This window comes from Scatophagus argus, chromosome 23 (genome assembly GCF_020382885.2).
Source record: "Scatophagus argus isolate fScaArg1 chromosome 23, fScaArg1.pri, whole genome shotgun sequence".
NCBI lineage: Eukaryota > Metazoa > Chordata > Actinopteri > Scatophagidae > Scatophagus > Scatophagus argus.
Genome location: NC_058515.1, coordinates 9,206,249 through 9,230,009, shown reverse-complemented (window position 1 = coordinate 9,230,009; position 23,761 = coordinate 9,206,249). Strand labels below are relative to the sequence as shown.

The 23,761-nt window shown below is 42.4% G+C and overlaps 1 protein-coding gene across 4 annotated transcripts in view; it reads right to left on the bottom strand.

Annotated features, from left to right (window-relative positions):
- rgs12a (regulator of G protein signaling 12a) overlaps nucleotides 1-23,761 on the bottom strand; it is a 36,422-nt gene that overhangs the window by 2,686 nt on the left and 9,975 nt on the right. For 3 of the 4 annotated variants that reach the window (XM_046381183.1, XM_046381182.1, XM_046381185.1), the window contains 14 exons: nucleotides 14,348-14,369; nucleotides 12,200-12,369; nucleotides 11,372-11,464; nucleotides 10,631-10,774; nucleotides 9,881-10,063; nucleotides 9,622-9,772; nucleotides 8,963-9,060; nucleotides 8,526-8,717; nucleotides 8,109-8,182; nucleotides 7,876-8,002; nucleotides 7,330-7,426; nucleotides 6,971-7,029; nucleotides 6,386-6,497; nucleotides 5,624-6,160 (listed from right to left, as the gene is read on the bottom strand). In XM_046381183.1, the coding sequence (XP_046237139.1) occupies nucleotides 5,624-6,160; nucleotides 6,386-6,497; nucleotides 6,971-7,029; nucleotides 7,330-7,426; nucleotides 7,876-8,002; nucleotides 8,109-8,182; nucleotides 8,526-8,717; nucleotides 8,963-9,060; nucleotides 9,622-9,772; nucleotides 9,881-10,063; nucleotides 10,631-10,774; nucleotides 11,372-11,464; nucleotides 12,200-12,369; nucleotides 14,348-14,369 (2,059 nt within the window). Of the gene's footprint in view, nucleotides 1-5,623; nucleotides 6,161-6,385; nucleotides 6,498-6,970; nucleotides 7,030-7,329; nucleotides 7,427-7,875; nucleotides 8,003-8,108; nucleotides 8,183-8,525; nucleotides 8,718-8,962; nucleotides 9,061-9,621; nucleotides 9,773-9,880; nucleotides 10,064-10,630; nucleotides 10,775-11,371; nucleotides 11,465-12,199; nucleotides 12,370-14,347; nucleotides 14,370-17,553; nucleotides 17,692-23,761 lie in introns of those variants that run through there. The other variant, XM_046381184.1, reaches the window with a different exon arrangement.

Below are 23,761 nucleotides of genomic sequence, written 5' to 3'. Positions count from 1 at the left end.
CGGTGCTGGTTGGTGCTGGGCAGGTAGTCCAAGAAGCTAGCAGCCCAAGAAACTAGCAGCTGCTCGCTCTTACAGGAAATGGAGTCCAAGTGAGATCTTGGACTGTAGTCAACCAAAATAAAAAAGAAAAAAAAAAAATCTTGGCCGACCCAGATTCTTTGGTCAGTGGGGGGAAAAATCTGCACATCATCTCTAGATTTAGATAAATCAAAAATGTACAACTGTGGCTCCGATGCAGCAGCCCCTCTCACAATGCACTGCAACCCAGCATACAGGAGGCACAGCCTTATCTAAACCAGAGTGTGTATGAAGGCTACTGTGCTTGAGAGACACTGTAGCTGATCAAGCTAGAGCAAAGCTGATGCATCAGAAGCGTTTTTCTTGAATGAAAATGGACTTTAAAATGTATTAGGAGACATTTTGTGTCAAGAATTTAAACTAGTAAAATGAAAAATATTTGAATATTTTTACATTTTGGAATTTATAATGAGAGAGTCAGAGTAGTTGGCAGTTGGAGGCAATTATCCTTTTTTTTCTGCAAAAGCCATGTCAGATACACATTAGAGTGATTTTTTTATGTATGCCTTAGCAAATGCATGAAAGAGATCTTTAAATAGCAGTGACTAAACACAGCCATAGAAAGCCTTACTTGGCTTTTGCTTCAACTCTGTGCATCTCTGAATGATGTGGCCTTGCCAGCAACTAAACAATGACATCACATTATACTACAAGATGGGCCAGATGCTTTGCATGACTATCAGAGTTTTGACAGGATGTAAGAACTGGAAACTTTGTCACCCATCGCTTGGGTACACATGAACTTAGTTCTACAACGCTTAAATGAACACATTGACTTAATTTGTTTGTATAATCTGAGAATTGTATAGTTGTGTAATCTGCACAGCTGTTGTCAAGACAAACTCTGTGACATAACTGCTTCAGCTCAAACTGGTTTCAATTGCTTGCCAAATCTTGGGAAAGAACTGAATGAAATTGGAGGGAGATGAAATACATGAATTAACTGTCTTGCCACATGTGGTATATTTCAACACTACCACTTGTGCTTCATTTCAAACAATTCAGTGCTGGATCAGCTCATCCAACAGCCCCAAACACAAGTTAATATACATTAAAATCAAAATTAAAGTGCACTTTGGCTAAAAACAGAAGCTTCCGGTTTGCTGGTTATAGTTATGATGGCAGATAAACTCTCCACTTCTCATGAACCCCGCGGCCCCATAGACTCTAAACACCGAGGCCAGAGTGACTCAAACAAAACACTTCAACACATAGATTCTCCTAACTCCACCAACTGTGATTCACTGCTGTTCAGTACAGATGTAAACAGAGCCTGTGAGCTCCAACAGCTGACCTTACGCAGACCCCTCGGCAATACCATGAAGGTACAACTTGAACCAAAGCAGTGAGCATGAAACTGCTTCTTGGACTCGAGGACATGATACTGACCAAGACCACTGACTGAGGCATGTATGATGATGATTAAAACTAAGATAAGGTTGATGCTACATCAACACAAATCGCAATCACAGGGTTTTCCCGCAGGATGTGATGTATTGTAACTGGTATGCGGAGTTGCTAGATGACACATTTTGATGATTTGGCATTCATCACCGTTCTCTATACTGGTGGCCTAACCTGGGCATCAGGACCTCTAAGGGTTTCCAAGATAAGCTCTTAAAGGTCATGAGATTTTTTTGCAATTCAGACAAAATCCTGTATAATCTGAAAATAGTTTAGAATTTATTAAATGCTGGGTGGTTTCTCCTCCTCAAGCTTATAACATGTATTGGAAAGAAATATGTGAAGATGAAAACCACCTTTCTACCTCAGGTGCTCATAAAATATTGAACGCCTTAACTTTGCTTCTTTATAAAGGATCACAAGTAGGACTGCAGCTTATTTTCATTATAAATTAATCTGCCACTTTGTATGTCTTGGAGGTATTCATTTTTGTTCAGTGGTTTTTCAAAAGATAAGCCAGAATGGTTGGGAACCACAGCTCTACACTCAGTTGTTAGTGTTGCTAAGGGTCAGGCAGGAGGTTGCAGCCTATCCCAGCATGTACTGAAGGGAGGGAAACACTCTTGATAGGTTACCAATCTGTCACAGGACAATCCAAGATGATTGGTACTGAGAAAAGATAGCGCTACCAGTAATAGTGAACTACCTTTCCACCAGTTTTTGTAAAAAACAAATATAAAAACTTTTTGCATTTTTAAGACCATGTGGATGATGTCTTGACACAGCTATTTAACATGATCACGCCACCTGCGGCAATTCTTGCCCACAGCCTTGGCAACAGCCAAGAGCTGAGAGAGGCCGGCCAGACTGGAACGGACCCAGCTACAGTCCTCACTGAGGCTGACTGCCAAAGATCTGCATCAAGTACTGCTCTTGATGCAGCCCGATGGATGATAAGGCTGGTCCTGGGTCAGTGGCTGCCAGCTTTAGGAGCTGACAGAGATCTAAGGAAGGAGAAAGTGAAGCAGGTCTGAAGGCAAACTGAGCCATATGGTCCCTCAGGTGTGCTGCTGAGTCATGACAGAGCAACTTTTGCAGATAGTCTGCACCTTCAGGTTGAGGTTTTAATTTTCTCCATATGGGCCAAACCTGTATGCCGAATTAAAACCTGAATAACTGACTTCTGCCCCTTCTGCCTTCTGTAAGGAAAATGGAACAATGTCAGCTTGCCAAGTTCATCATTTATGCATTTTTTGTATGCTTTGTTTGTGAAGAGGCCAGCTATATTTTTGACTAAAATTACATGAGCTGAGTTCAAATCAGAGTCATATGAAAGGAGTTACACTGTGCGATGTCGCCCCCTAGTGGATGTCCTAACCCTTCCTGAAAAGACTGAACGCCTGCCAGACGTGGGATGCGGTTACAGTCATAATTAAGAAATGATTGTGGGAACAGAGCAGCAGCTCACAGTCCACCATAGCCTCTCTAGTTTTTAACAGCCTAATCAGTGGCTTATTTACACCTGATATGCCTGGAAATGCTTCAAACTACCCGCAGGACCAGAAATACTCTTGGTGACATAGACCTTGCTTTGGAGCCGTTGTTTAAGATAATAATGCTTATACTGACGTAAGGGCATATTGGTTTTCAGTGCAGGAGAAATGTGTCCCTTAACTTGTAAAGAAGCTAGAATTTAGGCTATACAGTATTTTATATAGAAATGACATGTCTTGTAAGTTTAATATCAAACTGAATTTAGGAACATGTTGAGCCATCTCATCACTAATTATATTTGTTCGTGTGGAACAGCAGGGGGCGTCAGTTTTACAGTAATACACAAACAGGAGGGGGACGTCTGCATGGACTGAAATCCAGCAGATTGACAGTGAAAGAGGATGTTTGCTACTGAGCCATCATTAACTTGTTTGCACTGATGAACTCCAACTTATTCCATGTGTTCGTTACTGTAAAACATTACGAAGCCTGTGAGCACGACTTTGCCCACGTATTCCAATGTAACAACTTCATAAAGTCTCTAAAAAGTGGTTAAGCAGAGGAGTGTTAACTTGCATCATTTCCATGTTTGCAGGTCCCAGCTGTTCCAAGGTGGCACATAGTGCCAAAAATTTGTATATTGAATCATAGCTATGTTTCTATTTCAGTTCATGGGAGAAGGAGAGAGGCAGAGAGAGGTAGATGCAAACCAGTAGTGACAGTTTCTATCTGTAGCTCAGTCAACTGGTGGATAAGGTTACCATGGCGCCCGGTGGTGGGAAGAATCAGGCTGATGCACTTAGCAACGAGAAAAAAAGAAGCGAGCCTGTGGAGGAGCTGAAAGGCTTTGATTCCTCCTCATCGTCGTGTGTGTACGTATCACCTTACATTAATGGCTATTAATACAAGGCTGTAACGGTCAGGGTGAGCAGGTTTAACCCTTCTATAAAGTACTTTGAAGTGCAAGATACTCATCAACTTAGTTGTTGGATACATGTCGAGTGATTATCTTGTTTTTCTGCGGAGTTCAGAGTGTTTCAAAGAAGGCTTCCTGGGATTTTCTTCGAAGCCAAGAATCAGAAGGTGTTGGATATCTGAACACAACAAGCTTTTGAAAGTGTCAAATCTCCCAAAGAAAATGCCATCAACACTATAAACCATCACCATTGTAAATCTGATCACCATTCAGGTGTTTACCTTACAATCTCAGACACATAAACAGCGAAGGAGTGGAAATAATGGGAATGAAAACAAGACGAGAAACTGAAATTGAAATCCAAGTGCAGAAGGTGATAATGATCTCAAACTCTGCACACAATGAACCAAATGACAGCACGCTTTGAAAACACAAGTTTAACAGAAGACAGACTCAAAAGATCCACAATGCCACGCTGAAGCAAACAGAGCAGTGACCCCATCAAGAAACAACGCGCCAAGCAGGTAGACCAAGCGACGCTACACAAGACCACACAAACAGGCCACACTGCGCCGAAAACACACAGCAGAGACACCCTGAAGCGAGCATGCACAGAAAAGTACACAAAGGAGTGGGAGCTGATGAGAGGAGGAAGTCACAAGATAAAATGAGCTAAGAAGGCATGCGGAGGCGGAGGAGAGGTGGTGGTGGGGAGAGAAAACTGAGCTCACAAACGTGTAAAAACACAGACAAGAATTATTTCCAATTCTAACATTTATTAGATCTGCTCAATCACAGGTACAGAGTTTATTGGCACTGATTATCTACAACAGGCAGATAGAGAGGGAGTGAATGACCCAGATAAAGAATGACAAGCAATTGAACAATGTCACCAGTGCTAAGGAGCACTTGTCCTCCAATGACTAACTATTCTCACCATTGCTGATATCGCCACAGCAGGAGTTGACACCATTTAATGAGTCACCGCTTTAAGAGAGTTGTGTAAGAGAAAAAAAAGCTTTCTGACATTGACATTGTTAAACTGCTCTTAACTAATGTTGGTGGGATGGAGAGGAATACAGCATTTGTTCTGTAATGTCTGTTTATCATTTGGATATCCTACATTGTGAAACAATTTCACGGGGTCTGGTTTGCTACGATGTTTCATAATTATACACAATGAAGCCAAAATGCCAGGAAACACACCTGCTAAACTCAACATTTTCATTTGTTCAGTTGTTCTGACTTACGATATTCAGTCCAACATTCTCTGACTACAGTACTGTCAAATATTGATCATTTACCTGTATGCATTATGCATATATTATTAATAGTCATAAGCTCTCCAACCAGTTACATCACCATTCTCATGCACCCAGAACTGCAAAATAAACTAAATATTTCACTGGAATAAATGAATCCCAGTCATAACCCAACAATATGTGGTGTGGGAAGTGACACCCAAGTAAACGTTACTCTCTGAACAAAATATACACATCACTATTTACATTTTCATGCTTTGCTAAGTTTAATAGAACAAGTCAGTTTAAATCACTGTCAAACTGAGAGAGAGTCAATATCAATTTGTCAATAAAGTGCATCAGAGTCAGTGTAGAGGGAGTTCTATCATGAAGGTGGTCGGGTTTAGACCACTGGGCAGGGAGCGCACACATGCACATACGACACACACGCAAACACACGGAGCACTGGTTTGTTACACTGTAGAAATACCTGAACTGGACTTTCCCTCTCCACCTGCATCTTGAGACTGGGAGCAGGGTGGTGGTGGGGTGAAGTTGGCTTCAGACAGGCTGCCCTCGAGGGACGGCATCGAGGACGGTGATGGAGGCAGCAGTGTGCTGTTGGGGCTGTTGATGTCGCCCTCCCCCACAAGGGTCAGGTCAGTGTGGGCGTCCTCCTCCACGGTGCGGAGGCTCGGCCGGACATCTGATGGCCGGGATATGGGGGACAGGTGGGTGCCAAAAGTCGGGTGGCGAGGAGGTGGCAACAGACACCGCCTGGTCCCCGAGTGTCCATTAGCACTGGAGCTGAGAGAGGAGTCCAGGCTCTCTGAGCGAAGGCTGGAGGTGAGGGCCCCCCGTGAGGAGACGCCATTCTCTCGGTTCTGTTTCAGGGAGTCAGGGGTGGAGACCAGATTGGGAGGAGTTAGGCGCAGGAAGTCAGGAAGCACCAGGTCTTCTTTGCTCAGGAGTCCACGCTGGTCGTTGGCTCGGCTGCTCTGTGCCCTGCTTAGCAGCTCAAAGAATTCTGCAAAACAGATCAAGTGGCTCAGTTAAACCTACCAAATAAATTAACACCTGGAAGAAAGGAATTAGTTGGGTTTAACATGCAGCATAGCACCCTCACACCTGACATAGAAAACCCTCCAGAGCTGCCAAACATAGCAGTTAGTCCTGTGGCAAAGCAAAGTTAAGAAATCCACCAACAAGTCAAAAAAGAGAGAAAAAAAAAAGAAGGAAAAGGGGGATTTACCTTCAGCTTCATCTATATTAATCTTTTTCTGTTTTCTCTTTTCCCCTGGGAGTGCAGAGTCTGGTCCACTTGCTCTCACAGAAAAGTCCTTTGGTGTTGACCTCTCAACTCCCTGCAGATGCAACAATAACAATGCACTCTGTTAGGAGATGGAGGGATGGGTGGGTGAGGGGGGCGTATAGGGGAGGCCAAGCATGAGCTGTCAAGCACCCTACTGAGCAGAGTGAGACCCACATGTAAAGATGAGCCTGGTCCATCTGTTGGCTCTCTGTCTTAACTGACCTTGCTAGTATGTGGACCAAGTGCAATCTGCCTACATGCTGCATGGTGCAACAAGCATGGAGAAATATGAGCAAGTGCGTCAGCAACAGGCAGTGTTAGGGCAGAGAAGACCAAACAAAATCAGGAAATACACACCAATTTAAAGCTTGCTCAAGCTACTGAATGTTAATAAAGGTTAACATAAGCCACTACTAATATATGCAGAACTTTGCAGAAGCAGCACAGCAAAAGAAACAGACAAAACACCACATCTGGACTTTTAGGCAACATGTTGTGTGAGATAAAGATGTCATTAGTACTTACTGTAGCAGAAAAACTCCTGGTTGGAGGATGGCCTTTTAAAGAAGAAGACTTTGATTTGTCTGAGGGAAAGGGAGAAACAGGGAGATGTCCATGAAAAATTAATCAGGTTGAAAAACTGAATGGGAGACAGCGAGACAGAGAGAAAAGATGAGGACATTGGGACATAAGAGACGTTTTCTACAAAACCTGAATACAGAGGAATACATGATTTACAATTGGCAGTTAAATTTCTTGAAACTGGTGTAAGAAAACAGTTGCTTACAGGTTGTAGAAAGAAAAAACTTATTTATACCATATTTTTTTGGTCATTTTCTAACATTTCACGTTATATGGTGCTGAAGTGTGTTATATGGTCTTGCCTCTGCCTGAAGCTGGGTCAGCTCGCTCCAACACAACCCGCAGGCCATCCAAGCTTGATATGGGGCCACCGAGATCCAAAGGTTCGGCTTCCCCGCTCTAAAACAAGACACAACGCCATGTTTACCCATTATGAAAAAGCCTAAATATACTACAACTCCTCTTAGTGTATGGCTAATATTTGAAATCAAAAGCCTTTGCTTAATTCATAATCTTTCACTTTTGGGCTACTGTACAATATAGTTTTAATGCCTGGAAGCCCACAGGACTAAAATAAATCATCTGGCAGCGGTTTAGGGGAGGAGTAAAGAGTCAGGATGTTTGAGGAGTGTCGTCATCCTTAATTATAGCCCTGGTGCTCCATCTTCGGAGGCTGGGCTGAGTCAGAGCGCTAACCACCGTGTAGAGATGGAAAAGGATGCGGTCGCTTCCCTCCCCTAACCATGATGCTCCACCCTGTGGCACTGTCGCTCACTGCACAGGCTGCTCTTGGGACACACGGGAGGTTCAAGAACATTAAGGCACTGAAGCCACCAGGGACGACTTACTATTTTGGCCACAAGATCACTAAGGTGGAGACCATATTTGGCCACCACGGGACGCAGGACCTCGGTGACTGGTTTAGTAGGTTTGGCTTTCAACCCTACAGAGCGGTTAATGGGTACCAGGTCCAATCTGAGAACAAAAACACAACTGAATGTCAGCATAGGCATAAAGGTATAAACAATGTGATATTCTGAGAAAATGCACAAATCCAAGCAAACTGCTTGATCAGTCATACCTAAACAAAGTCCGCTTCTCCACTCTCAAGTCTCGTGAGCTGAGGGTCATGCAGTCTTGGTCCAAAACCAGAGGCTATGAGGGAAAAAAAGCATGAAACTACACATTAGCAACACATAAGGTAAGATCCTTTATTGTGCCTAAAGGCCCAGTAACAAACACTGCATGGCATCTTTATATGGTAACAAAAAGACACTCCAGTTTAAGCCTTTGTAATCTCAATTAAATGACTCAATGACTCCTAAAATTATTTAAAAGGTAAATAGTCATAATGTATTGCCAAAATGTTTCATTTATAACAAACAGAGGTTTGAGGCAATTCTGCTTGTGCTTGTGGCAGTGTTCTAACTCCTCATGTATTAGCAGTAGGTGTTGCTAAATTTGTCAGTAATTTGCTGGCGGCATCTGCCTCCCTCACCTTCTCCCCTCCCACCAGGAAGAGGTCGACAGCAGCGATGTTGACATTGATGCTGTGACAGAGCTCTTGTAGTACCTCCCTTATGGAGGCGCCTGGCCGGAGTGTTATAGACGAACAGGAACCGTCGGGAAGCATCACACTGCACTGTCTAGGGGAGCGGTCCCATACTCCAACTGAGTGACGATTATCAGACTGTGAACAAATGATTTTAAAAAAATTCCAAGGCTTTATTGAACAGGACGGACTACATTATAGCTTTCAAGTGTTCAGTATGCACAGATTCTGTTGTAGCAGTAGCTACATTTGCCACCCATAAACAAAAAATGAGTAGGCTGACAAATAAAAAATAAAAAAATAAACAACTCAAGCTTATTATGATGGCTTCACCAGACACTGGGCTCTGTGTTGCCATGGTGATCTGTCCAGAGGAATCGTACCTCAAGCTTCCCAGCAGAGCAGGATGTGGGCATCTCCACACTGGTACTGGACGACAAGGAGCCCTGGGACTCCCTACGCCCATTACTGCCCCAGTTTTCTGCACAAAACAGGAGATGATGATTTCACACAGATGGGAGGCATTTGCACACTACTTGTATTAAATGACACTCACAATATGCAACCACAAGACAGTGTTGACATATAATATGACTAATAACAGTGTTTGTAATTCACGATTGTAGTTTGTCGCTACAAAATCTGGCAGGCAAAAAGGTGTATGTCATCAAACAAGATATTTGTGAATGAACAGTAAGTGCAGCTACATTAAGTGAGAAGCATTTATGTTAAAGCACCAGTGTAAAATGCACATCACCTTCAATGGTTGAAACAGAGATAACAGAGACAACAACTAAGCCAACTAAGACTGAAAACTGGGAAATCTGCAATAAACTTTCTTCACCATGTCAGAATACCAGAGTTGCAACAAGTATGTTCATCCATCATATCATCATACTATGATCACTGTGGGGTAGCTGTGTTTCTACATGCCTCCTCTGCATGTAGCTCATGGAAACTCTGGAGGTGGTATCTTGTTCAAGGACACATCAGCATTTTGGAATTTTGCATGTTGCAAAGGCTTATATTGTTAATTTCTCACCGAGGTTAATGTCTCCAATGTCCTTCTTCTTTGGGCCCTTCCCAAAGCTCCTGTTGCGGGACCACGAGAAGAAGATGCCTCGTTTCTTGTCGGCATTCTCATCTCTGCTGTCTTCATTCAGTGACCTCCCTGACCTCTGCTTTCTGGCCTCCTGTTGGTCGGAGTGCACAAACAAAGATTTAACCTGCCATACTGCACTGAGCAATGCAACAATGTCATACCTGTGTGAAATGTCTGTCTTTTGGAGCAACAGCGGCACCTTTTTCGGAGTTGAAAGTGTAGAGCGGTCAGAGCTGGCGCTGTGTTTCGAGGGGGCGGGACTGCAGGGAATCTGGTAGGGGTCGGGCAGGGGTCGGCCGTCCACCTCAGCGCGCATACACTCTTGGTAAAGAGAGGACTTGAGGAATCGTGAATAACTGTCAAACTTCATCAGGTTGAAAATCTGTGGGTGCAGAGCAACAAGAGTGTTTGTAAGTAAATAAGCAGCAAGAGATGAGGGAGAAGAAAGGGCTTAGTGAAAGTGATGGAGAGGAGGAGATAAACAAAGAAGCACATAGGGTCAAAAATACGGCATTGTGGAAGAGAAAATGAAACACAGACAGAAACAAGAGAGAGGAAACTATCAATGTTAGCATATGGTTAGAGCTTATGTTATGACAGGTCTCTTAACAGTTGACATTTCATCATGTGCAGGCTGAAATTATACACATATCTGACTACATGTCTATGTGTCTGAGTGTGCACTAGATTCTCTGTGGGTGTATGCCAGTTTGTGTTTATCTCTCTGGTAAAGGCTCAGAGCCCTTTCGTAAACAAACCCAGATGGCCACTAAAAGACCCAATATGCTTGTGCAAAGTCACTAAAGGCCAGAATGAGAGCAAAACCCCCTGTTGTACACAGAATCCCTCCTGCTAATATTACTGTCAGAAAAATGTCTTGATCTTTAGTGTTGATATAAAACAACCAAATATATAGATAGGAGAAAGTCTAAATTTGTGTTGCTGGTACCTGTAGCTGCTGTGTCTTGAACATGTCGGGCCGTGGGGAGGTGAGGACGTCATCGGCCAGCTGGGCCTGGCTGTCGATGTTGACCGGCATGGTGGCCTTGCTGGACAGGAAGCTGTTGTAGATCTCTCCTGCTCTCTGGGAGAGCTGCACGAAAAAGAGGCTTGATGATGCTGACTATCAAGAATAATCGTGGATAATTAGGTTGCCATGTCTGTTCTCATCTTCCATCTAATATATAGAGATTTAGTCTGTGACAGTCAAGAAGGAGCATATACCTTAGAACTGAGAAAATATATGACAAAAAATAAAAATAAAATATATGGCAATGAACAACAGAACAGTAGATTGGTTGAGATTCTGGATGGAGAGGCGTGTAGGACTGAACAGCCTGAAGGGATCAGGTATGAGTTAACTTAACAAAACACAGCTAACTTCAGGTACGGCTGTTTATTTATCAGCCTGTCTCTCATGGGCGGCACACACACAACATCAGAGGTCACCCGCATCAGTCACAAATATCAAACATGTTTAAAAAACTCTTTATGTGAACGACTTAAAATTAGAGTCTTTGCATATCACACTTTCTGTTTTATCTTATTATTTATCTTATTTTCTGCTCACGTGTATTACTTATCTTGTTACTTTACGCAATTATCTGCCACGTCACAATGGATCACAGCTTAAAAGAAACCACCATTCAAAAGATCTGAGTGCATCTGTAGCTTCGTGTTATGGACTTACCTGCTTTTTATCAGCTGCAGGAACACGACTGAAGTATTCACAGGCCTGCCAGAACAAGATATTCTCCTCACTGAATTCCTTCTTGAGGAATTCCTGTGGGGACACACACAGGTATGTGAGTTTCTGTAGGATCTCAAACTGGTGAACATTTTCTCCTCTTTCTGTTGTTGTTGTTAAGACGAGTAGTGAGGAAAAAAATATTGGGTGTAATGTTGTGAACAATATTGGTGTAAGCGTAGGCGCAGGACAGTGTAGGCGAGTGCAGCGCTGAGGGAAGGTGAGGAGCGAGGTGGTTCTGGGACTACAGAACTTAATATTTGAGTCCTCTGAGAGTGTTGTGGGCTAAATTCAAAAATGCATCTTTTATGTGGGAGGTATGGTAACATAAGTGAGATGCCTGTACTTAGTAAGGCTGGACATTGACAATTGTTTTTAAACTTAAACCTGTTTCAAATCTATATACATCCAGGATTTCTTATATGTGCTGACAACAAACTGATACAGCAAAATGTAATGGCTGCATAAAAAGTTTAATTCATGAAGGAACGTTCGCACTTTTGATGCCCCTAATTGAAGTTATAATGGGCAGTGAGTTTACTTTTAACATATTTTGGTCTCCTTTCCAACATCATCAGTCAAAACAAGGGTTCAGTAAGAAACAGAATGACTTAGCAGAATCACTAAAACCCGAACTACAATCCTGCTGCTCACCCACTTTCTTCCTGAACCTTAAATCTGAAGCACGAAGACACCTCATGTCAGCTGTTTTTGGCAACACTTTTCGTAAAATTTGGCAGGATTGAATCATTTTGAGAAACTTCTTCTTACCGAGAAGTAGCGCACACCCACTGGATCCTGGAGGAGCCGCTCGAAGCAGGCGGCCCAGCTGGCCACACGCTGCTCTGGGCCCCCTCGATGGCTGCCTGCTCCTGGAAGGCTGCCATTACTGTTCAGGCTGCTTTGGCTGCAGCATCCCTGCAACTGGACTCCACTATAGTCTGCAAGATAGGAGAGCGAAAGTGTTGAGGGCACTAATGAGTAATTCCATCCAGAGGGATTGTCACAGCCATTCTCCTGTGTGCCCTCTCAACCTTGTAAACACCGCTGTGGATTTTAGCATTTTTGTTTGTTTTCCTTCGTTGTGACATATGTGAGAAGCTCAGTGTCAACAAGTAAACATGCAAAATGATCATCACTGGAACAAAACTGGTTGTAGTGCTAATTTAACTATTGTCACCTAGTTCACCTACAGCTCTCACCACAGTCTTTTCAACAATTTCCTGAAGAGCTAGCTGCCGGAAATTGCAGGTAATGGGAAAGACAAAAAAGTTCCCAGCAAATTAATAAATGAACTTGTTGGAATTAAGAGTCATCTCGTCCTCTCAACACAACAAGGAGCCAAAGGTGCTCCTTAACTGTACCAAATTAACTAAAAACGAACAGAGAAAATGGATTAGACAATAAAGTAACTGTCAAGAAATTGTAAAGGAGCGCTAGTGGCTTTTTACTGTACTTTCTACTAGGCTTTCTACTCTACTACAACTCACATCAATGTTACACAATAACTTGCTATGAGGGAAATCTGAAGTGCGGAGCTAAAATGTCTGATTGCATCCAAGTTGGTAGGAGTAGCAAAGGGTCAGTGGCAAGAAAAGGGAGCTGAAAGAAAGAAAGAAAGAAAGGGACATGACTGATTAAAGGGACACAAAGAGAGAGTGTGGGTGAGGATCCGGGATTTTAAGTGGGAAGGGGGGCTTGGACTGCACACTACCTGCTATCATGGCAGCAGATGGCCACTTTAGAGCTGTGGGCCGACCAGGCAGGGAGCGCATAGTAAAAACAAAAGGGTCACAGTGGGATTTGTGACAAATGGATAGATGTTGTCATTCTGCGGAGAGTCAAGTGGTTGGCATGGGCAACTTGTATTAACAGAGCACATTTGGGAACAGAAATGTTCAGATGAGATATGGTACAGCATATCTCAATCTTGCTGATATTCCTGCACAAGAATTTGAGCAGATTTACAAACGGCTGCAGTTAAACTGTGTCATTGTGAAATACTGTAAATAGTACATGACATCACTAACAGCCTAACAGTGAGGTCTTTCAAATTATGACTAAGGTGGCCTTTACATGACCTTTTCAAACCTACACTACATCCTGGTTTCTTAGCAATGAATGCAACTGAATCAGTACATGTCTCATTAAAATTGCATGGGTTTTATTTTAAGGACGACAATCTGAGCAAGTGTGACCAAAGACCAAACAAACTAAGATCAAATGGATGGTTTCTCCCGTGTTGCTGAAAGTCACTGTGCGAAGCTAAGCCACTTGTTTGGACTTGGTTTAATGTATTAGGACTGAGGCTTTGGGATTCGTGTTTACCACATTGTGTGCTGCACGGTTAATGAGATGGCTTTAGAAAGCAAACAGCCGAGCATGTCTGATCCACATCCACAGTGAAAGGAGCAGAGCTGCACTCCCTCACCGCAGCCTCGGTCAGCCTGTTAGCAAATGTTATTAAAACTGCTATGAAAGGGGAGACCAGACAGCACGCAAACTAGCCCCGACTGTAACCCAAAACACGTTCAACAAACATCCTCTGTTAATGAGGCATGCTGTCCACAATGAATACATCAGTCTCACTAAGTCTTTTTATTAGAGCATTTTACTGAGTAACCACAAATTTCAGTGTTGAGTGTGGAGCAGAAAATGAGAAATAAAAACACTGAAAGACAGGCACTGAAAAAGGCTGGAAATAGCACCACAGGCTGAACAAGATCAAAACATTTCAGTATGTTAGTAAAAAGGTATCATTAAGAAAAGCAGTAAAATGCTGTTAATCTTCTCATTTAATTCAGGTGTTAAGTAATTGCTTACAGAGCTGGCATTCTTCTCCACATTTCATACCCAAAGATCATGTTTGGATTCTTACAGAAGAGCCTTTTTAAGCAGTAATAAAGGAATGGTACTCACCACCATCTGAGGAAGCAGCAGACTGAAAGAGAACAAAGAGAGACATGAGTGAGACGCTACCCTCATGACCTCCTGTGTTGAGACAAGAGACTGAAGACGGTGTTGATAGCAGTGTCTGTTCAGGCATCCCACCAGTCGCTCTGAGTTGTGTGTCTTTCTTGTTTGTATGTGGGAGAGTGTGTGCTACTGGGAAAGGGTTGGATCTTGGGTCCTTACAAAAAAGAAGGCCATTAATTTGTAAGTGGGTGGACCCTTTGGTCTCTACCACACACAGCTGTTCACACCTCCACAGCAGGACCCACCCCATCACTTTAACTGATCCTCACAGCCCTGAATGTGTGCATTCCTGTTGAAAGCAGTCACAAAGATTAGAGCTCATCAAGGCAGAGCTACTTCAGAGGCCATCACTGGCTTTAATGCTCCTCTTTTCACTTGTTAATTTGGGGAATGAGTGCTTTATGCGTGTGTAGATGTCCCAGAATAAAAGGCAAATAGCACAAGCACCCCCAGAGGGTAGGGAAATTTCACAGTGACAACTTTCCATAATTGGGTTTATTTATATCCAACACCACATCTAAATGACATTACGACAGATCAACAAATATCTGTTTGGCACATACTTCGGTTTGAAATCACTGGGCTTCTGTAAAACCGGTTAGCATAATTTCGGTGAAGCTAATAAAAAGAGATTTTACAGCCCAAAGTATGAGGCTGTTGCCACAAAAATATTATTAAATGCAGGGGAGGTTATGAGAGGCGCATCTTCGGGCTGGGTCCAAGAACGCTAGAAGAATCAGTGCGTTGGAGGATTCATCTGAAAAGGGGGGACTATTTCCAGAAGAGCGTTTTCTGAGCTGCCACTTCAAAGTGTGAATATTCAAGGCGGATAATACGTTGAAACAAGGCTCTTACTGCCAGCCTGGTGTCTTGGTGTGAGCAGTACATACAAATGGTACTTTAGTGGAATTGCATAATACTGGTCTGCAGAGCTGCAAAATCACAGAACAACGGAATTTAACACAAACTGACGCACCAGAGGGGCATCCACATGAGAATATGGTTTCATTTCAGTCAGATTTTATTCATAGTATAATTTTAAATTGGTCATCATTGGAGCTCAATCGATCAGCCACAGAACAAGCCCAGACATGTTGCGGATTCTTTTCAGTTTTTGTTGATAATACCGGTCAGCTGAAGACAAGGGATATAACCGTGATCATGTGCACCAATGTGGCGCTTGGTTCCATTTTGGGAGTGACCACATGTAAAAGCTCTATCAGACACAGACCGCAAAGCCACTAATTGTCTGTCACAGTCTCTTTACAGCTCCGCTGCTGCTGAGTCCAACCCCTTATAGTCAACACCCAAAAGCCAGTCCATGTGTGGTGGTTAGCATGTGTACAGTAATCATGGGTGGGTAGGATGAGGACCAACATGAAGCCAAAACAGAAAAGAAAGAGAGAGAGAGAGAGAGAGAAAAGAGAGAACACTCACTCCATCTGTCTGTGCTTTTTGGGCTAAAAACGGCTAAACCTCAAACATTAAATATATACAGTGTTGTGACTGTGGTTGACTTTAAAGCACAAGACAGACATTACACAATGTGACGTCAATTTCGGTTTTGAACAAACAAAGTTCTCAAATTTGAAACTTTGCAATTGTAAATTGGCATATTCACTGCCATCCATGCTCTGGGGGTCAACGCTATTTTTAAAACTATATGGAGAAGTTTTACATCTGAAGTGACACACATAACAGGCATCCACTTCTTGTAAGAGGGAAAATTCCACTTATTCACAGACATGTTACAAGAGTGGGAGTATTATAATAAATAATGGTGAATACGCTCTTGACACATAAAGGAATTCAATATATCATCTTTTAAACCAGAAAGGATTTAATTTGATGACAAATATGTCATAAGATGCATCAGAAGGCTGAAGCACTTAACTGAATGAGAATGTTGCGAAATCCTTAAACTAGTCTGACCAACTCTGACACATCTACAAATACAAATAAATACCAATAAGAGATTAACCATTTCCAGAATAAGGTAATAGTTCAAAACCTGGATATTCAGTATACAAGGATATAAAACAGAGGGCTGTTTCCTTGACTTGTTATTGAAATTACTGTTGGTCAATAATCTTTAGATCAACAAGTCAGTTGATTAATTAATGACACAATGATCACAAGTTCCATTTGCAAAAGTTGACCACTATAGTAAATATACAGAGAGTGGTGTGAGTATATAGATTTGTATGTATGAGACAGCAGGCGTTAGACCCCACACACACACACACACCACTCTGTGTGTTTCTCAACTCGTTTTTGCTTCCTTTCCTTCAACTCCACTACAATGAGGCCAAACAGATGACCCAGGCACATCATCACCTCCTGTCCACACACTCCCTTCCCCTGTTGACACCTCTCGTGACGAGCTGGTCCACCATGGGTGGCTCTGCCGTCCCAGGGACACTCTTTGATTCATTTCATTTAAGGCTGAATTGCAGCAATCCCATTTTCCTGCTGAAATCCCTCTAAAAGCTGTCCACATTAGGTGGTTATCAACCAAATGGACAAAATCACAGCTCAAGTCAGAGCAAGTACCCTGGCTCCAAATGTAGAGCAGGATTTGGCTCTCCGGCTGGAAAACGCTTGTCCAGCTTTACTGTGGTACAGCCCGCATGCCGTATAGTCTGGCATCCCGAGACACCACATGCTGAAGGAACGCAGATGAGCACACCAACAAAGATTTAAGTGTATGATCATAAGTGAGCCCCGCGACAAAAAACACATTTTAATCAGCACTAAAACAGTTAAAGGATAAACCACATTCACACAAATATTCATGTCACCCATTAGTACTTCTTACAGAGTGCATTTCACGTCTTTAAAAAGTGACTTCTTTGGTACTTCAGGCTTGTTCAGGCATGTTATTTCCTTCAAAAACTGAACTGTTCTGTTCAACACTTTAGGATTAAAAGAAACGCTTCCTCTAAACTTTTATACAAGTCAAGGCTGATTCTAACAATGCATACAAACACGAGTCTCCGCCACTTCAAACAGCTGTTCTGAATGGGAGAGAGAGCTGAGCGACAAGTAGGGAGATTAATGAGAAAAACAGCTGAGTGAACAAAAGGAGTCTCCCCACTTCACACAGAGGAGGAAGAGGAGGCTTCCTCGGCAAACTACAGTTTACTTACAGTGTTCAAGTTCCAGGTCCTCTTGAAGGAAAGTCTCTTTTTGAGACTCATTGTTCCCTATTCTGCTCCACAAGCGGCATAGACAGATTTTGTGTGCGTGTGTGAGTGTGCGTGTGTGTGTGTGTGAGTGTGTGAGTGTGTGAGTGTGTGAACGCATACCTGAATATTCCCCACCCAAAACTCTGCAAACCATGTCTGTACAAGTCGGAGCGAGGGAAAGAGAAGGAGGGAGGGAGGGAGAGAGAGGAGGAAATTTGACAAGGTACTGGACAGAGAGAGAGAGAAGAGGAGGAGGAGGAGGAGAAGGAGGAAGGGGGAGTGAGAAGGATGAAAGATTTCCTTACTCTGCAGCTGTTGCCACGGCAACCTGCCCGACAATACATACAGCCTCTACCACAGCGGCCTGAAGGATTCAGATGAATTAACCCCCCCTTTATTCCACTTGCAAAAAAACACGCTCTCGCCATGTCAAAACCACAACCCCCCTCTTTTGTTTCCAGTTGGGGCACTCTCTCTTCACTTGAAAGAGGGAAGAAATATCCTGTCAGTTTAAATTGAAACCAGATGATTTTTTTTTTTTTAAATCAAAATAAAAGTTTGGTAGTCCACAAGTTGAACTCTGAGCTTCATTATCCGCTGTCACAGAGCACCATTGTAACGCCCCCAATGGTAATAATTCTATTAAGTGGCATTTTCTGCTAGCAATTTAGTTCATGTACCAGAAAAAGAAAATTGTTTTTTATTTTGGCATTGCTCCTTGTCTCCACTGCAGCACTGTGTCTCCGCATTTCTCGAAAATCTCCACAATCAGCGACTGTTCTTGGACCATTATTTGAAAAGCATGGGTGGCATTTTCTGAGGTTTTCCCGTGGCAAACGAGGTAGCATTCTTTGGACTTAATTTTGCCGTAAATAATGGATAAGATACAGTTTTTATTAACAGCCTGGTTTTCATGGTAGACTTCTCCGGTTTAATCAGATTTCTACATGGTCTATCACTTTGGAAATTGGATGTTTGTCATGTGTGCATGGCTGTGTGGGTGCTTTGGAGGAGGGCAATCACAGATGACATCTGATACCCCCTCAAGAGGGGTGTGTGTTCATGTATGTAAACATGTGAAAGGATACATGGGCGAGGGATGTGAAAGGCCTCAGTGTGCTTTAAATACACTAGGTTGTACAATGTGACCAATGAGGATAAATAATGACATGTGACATGCACTTCTGGACAGTCTCTCTCTCAGAAGTTTTTCCTATGCATACACACACTTATCTTTTTATATTTAATATTTTGAGAGAAAAGTTCAAATTCTGAATATGTGACACCTTGGCTAACCAGGTCTATTGCTGTGTAAAGTGAGCAGGACTGTCAAATTAGGGATTTTATAGAAAGTTTAGAAAATGTGCAGAACACATCCTCAACCAATATTAGAAAGAAATACTCAGTGAGAAACTCAGTTTTAATGACAGATGTATGAGCCTGAAGCCTTATCAGATGCCAAACACCGCACATTCATTTTGGTTGTATTGCATGAAATGAAGACCATCTTTTGTTTTGTTTTTTTTTTCCATCATGAAGATCTACCCAGTGACTGCTTTACAAAGTAATCCACCAGGAATGTACCCTTGCATGTATTTTATTGGCCAACATAGCACTAACACAAAGTCATAGCTGTTCATCGGTGCACATATTATTATCAGTCATTTCCTGTTGGTACGAATGAGTACATTCAACACCATACTATGCAGATAATTACATTGTGTTCATTTCATGCTATAATTTATAATTTCAACACAGAAAGAGAAAACGTGGACGCTTTCATGTGGTCCCAAAATTACAAGACACAGAACCATCTACTTCTACCTTTTGGGTGAGGCAGAGTGTTCACTGCAGCCAGGTGAGCACAGCTATGAGCGCATTACAAGAACAAAACGCTAGAATGCTAGAACTTCTCAAACCAAAACTCCTCCAGGAAAAGCATTTTTCTACCTCTTGCTTTACCAGTGCCACAAAAGTAAACTGTTTTCACGTGAGCTCTGAGCCACCGCTTGATTTAATCAATTTGTGAAACATTTCTAGACAGGCTTTACAGCGACAATGAGCACTGCTTGTCACAAGACCTCACTAATTGCATTTCAAGTTCTCCACCAGGCAATCTCGACTGAAGACGGAAAATAATCTAGGCCTGGTATCTGCGGCAGACGACAAAACCATTCCCTGAAAATAACATCAAGAGAGAGCCTTGCATGCAGGCAACTTCCTTTTGAGGGAGAAAGGGCGAGGGTGCGGTGACTGATAAGATGGAAGAGACATTTCTTTCCCAACCAAGCAAGGAGAGAGGGGGAGAGACAGGGCGACAGACTGTTTCAGAGAATTATGAAATTCCTCTGACAATATCTAAGTGAAGATAGTGTATACGGACGACTATGTGGACTAAGCAGCGGGAGCTAGTGTTTTTACTGTGGGAAATCTTGTTTGTCACAGTAAATCTGCCAGACACTATCACGTTAGCAAGAATTTGATGAGGTCAGCACGCTTATGTGATGGTAGTGGATCAGGAATGGTAAACAATATGAATACAATTAGCTTCCCCTTAGATTTCCTATTTGAATTATGTTTATAGATGAAGGTTTGAGAAAGAAATATAGCATATTTTAACATGCACATAATATTTTCATCATGAAAGCTTCAGGAATGATGCTATGGAGTTACTTATGATCTAACTCTATGAGTTTTACATGTTGGTCTTTGAACAATCTGAATTTTATTTTAACTAATGGTGAAGATCTGCTTGGGCTAGAATCCAAAACCAGAGAGAGAAGCAAAACCTAAATTTAGATTTATTACTTTCACATTTTAGCCAAATCTATATGTATTTTTTATTTTACAAACAAACAGACAAAGGTATGTGGGTGCAAAGAGCTTCCAGTAGCTGTGATACGCTGATCTCTGAAGAATTTAATCTACAAACAAATATAATGAAATGATTTTACAAACAAAGATCTTTGATCAGACACTGCAATGATGCTGGGGGAGACACGTGTCTGGGCATCGGCCCCGAGTCAAGACAGTCCAGACTGGTGCTGAGGTGTCTTTTAAGTGTAATCCCCTCAACTAACAAATGGGCTGCTCTCAGTGCCTTTAAAGACATGAGTGATTTGCATGCAAACAGAGGCCATTGACACAATGCATTTCATCTCTTAATCCCCCTGATCAGCAGTAATCTACTGCCTCCGTTAGCCACAGCAGATGGGTACGGCTCTGCTCCTTTCTGGATTAAAGTGACATTACTGTGATTTGTTCAGTGCTGTCTGTGTGGTGTGTGTTAGCCACTTGTTGTTGTTAGAAAAGCTGACAGGGAGTACCAACATTCCTCTGACTGTAGATGTTTACCTTTTTCCCTTTGCTGCCCTACTTCTCGCAGGGTCAGCAACCCGGCACCTAAGCCAAAATTAGAATTTGTCTTTCCCCACTTTAAACAACAATGTAAATTCTGATCTTGCTGGTAACTCTGCTTGAACTTGTGCAGCTCCTGGCAATGGAATCGTATTTTAAATGTGAAGCCAAAAAGACTGATAATATGACATGACTCCTTTTGTTTTGTTGAAGTAACAAAAGGGAATTCTGGCATGTCGCAGGTGGGCAGGTCGGAAGAAAATGCTTTGAAGAGAAACAAGTAGCGAATAAAATACAGTGAAATACATACACTGATTCACAGAGCACAGCTGAACTCTGCAAAAATAGAATAACTTCAGAGAGGGAAACTAGAGCCAATGACCACGACCCCTCCCATCTCAATTTATTATCACTGCACTCACATGAGCCTAGAGGGCTTGAGGAGGGTAAACCACATAAGATGCCACCACACCCTGCTACTGCTCTCTTTCTCTTCCATAAAAAACACCAGAAATGGACTTTCCAACCTGAAACCTGACGCCTATAATTAGCCGTGTGACAACCCCCCCACCCCCACTCCCACTGTTTTCCACCAAACTAACTTACATGAAAGCTTGTGTTTTGAAAAGTCAGGCACTTGAGTACATTTGTTGTGTGATGATAAGGCCACAATACAATTGAATATCTTCCTCCTTGGAAGTGTGCAAGGCTGTATGTTGTCAATGACAAGGAATTGCTTATTGCTTCATTGTTTACTTCCCGTGTGAGTCCTACAGACCTTATATCCCGCTGTCTAATCCTTTTGGTCATGCTTGGAACCTGAGCTGGTTGAGTGAGACTGGGAAAGAAGGGAAGGTAAGTTTGGCTTAAGTTTATCCCTCCAGGCTGACGGCTATAGGATGGCATTTTGTCTCTGTGGGTATTTGGGAAACACATTCATGACAATGCTTACAGTGGCAGGAAATGCAGAAATACATACATTTTAGTGTGTCCCTTTGTCTATATACAACATAGATCTTCATCCTTCCTTCATTCTTATTTTTCTATGTCACTAACTGTGCTAGTCACCGGCATATACATTCTAACATGTCCAGCGCTTATCCCTGCCTTAAGAAATATCATGACACACGGTCAAAGTTAAAACATGAACAATATGCAGGACTTTATTACAATAACCAGGCTATACAAACAACGTATCTTGTTTCTTTATGTTGACCACAAGATGAAGACGTTCTAGAAATACATCATGGGGGAAAGTTAGTGTTCAGATTGCCAAAGAAGAGCAAAAAAACAATATCAGAGGAGAGTAACTTGGCCGTCCCAAAAAAATCCATGTTTATGACTTCCACAGTGCCAAGTAGACAAGACCTTGGCCCAGTTCTGCAGCGTCTTACACCAACACAAGGTCAAAAAGATACCAACTACATTCACTTTCCAAACCTCTCTGCAATTCCTCTCCAGTTCAAACAAGATGAGTTTGCTCAATGTCTCTAAGAGGTGAAGCAAACACGATGAGGCGTCATCTGAGCTACAGGTTTCAGGTGAAGAGCTGAACGTGACAAGCAGCCTGCTGTGTCCCAGACATGTTTAAACTGTTACTGTGGAGGTGATAAAAGACTCTGGCAGGTCCAAAGCCATTCCATGTTGAGCAACCTCCACACCCTTGGCAGTTGATTCCCTTTCAGTGAAGTAGAGAAATTTAATAATAGCATGATCGAGGAAGGTAAACAGTGTGTGGGGAATGAATCACCTCCAGAAGTTGTGTATCACATCCACAGATGTCTTGATTCAGACCAAATCTTCCTGTAGCCAATCAACAGTGCATGATAAAGAACTGTGTGGTTAACTAAGACATACATCATAATCCTGAATGTTGATAGATGATGTCATTGCATTGGTGTGACAATAGCCAAGAGTGGAGCTGCAGTTCAACTCCGTCCAGAGATGGCGAAGCAGCGGGTATTTTCCGTGGTTACAGTTTGGTCAAACAGCAAACTCAGCAACCACAGCCACATCTGGTCATCTGGTTATTGGCTGTTGCATATTCATACTCCAAGCAGCTGGACAGTTAAATAACTTCTACTCTAGTTTTGTTGTATTAATGCACTGTTTTTCCAGTCGTTGGGTTCAGAGAGAACAATCTTTGTAACTCCAATGAAACCTCTTGCATGAGAAGAGAGGAAGAAGAGGAATCATAGTGGAGACATTTAGAAAATGTCAGGCTGTATAGTCTTGGCATCCTATAATGTTAGCCTAAGGACACATTTTGTGAGCGCAACTGTCCACCCACACTCCAGAGCTGGCAATGTGATGTCAGCGAGATAAAAGCGCGTCGTGTTCTCCTCCCTCTGCTGCTAATCCCCAGGAACACACCATTCCTGCTCATCTCCGCGAGTCAAAATACCCGCAACAAAAATAGATGGAAGAATTTATTTAATGAAGCATCTAATTTTAGCAGCTATTATATTAATCAGAACTCAACTTGTAAGGCTGGTTGCTTGCATACACTGCACGTTAAGACATGCACGTATGAGTAACTATGAGTAAAAAATAATTTAAAAAAAAAGATGCATTTTAGCAGTGCTCGTGTGTCAATGAATAAGAAGACTGATGAATAAGAGCAGGGACATGTCTGCACAAAGCCAAGGGGGCAAAACCACAGGCAACTATTTCGACTTCAGTCTATACTGCGGCTCTTACGTGATCACCTAAAAATGCAATGCTACTGAACATTCACTGACCATTTAATTCCTTCTGACAACAAACTCTGACCTCAGCTTCCCTCACAACAAATCTAACTTCTAGCAGTGCT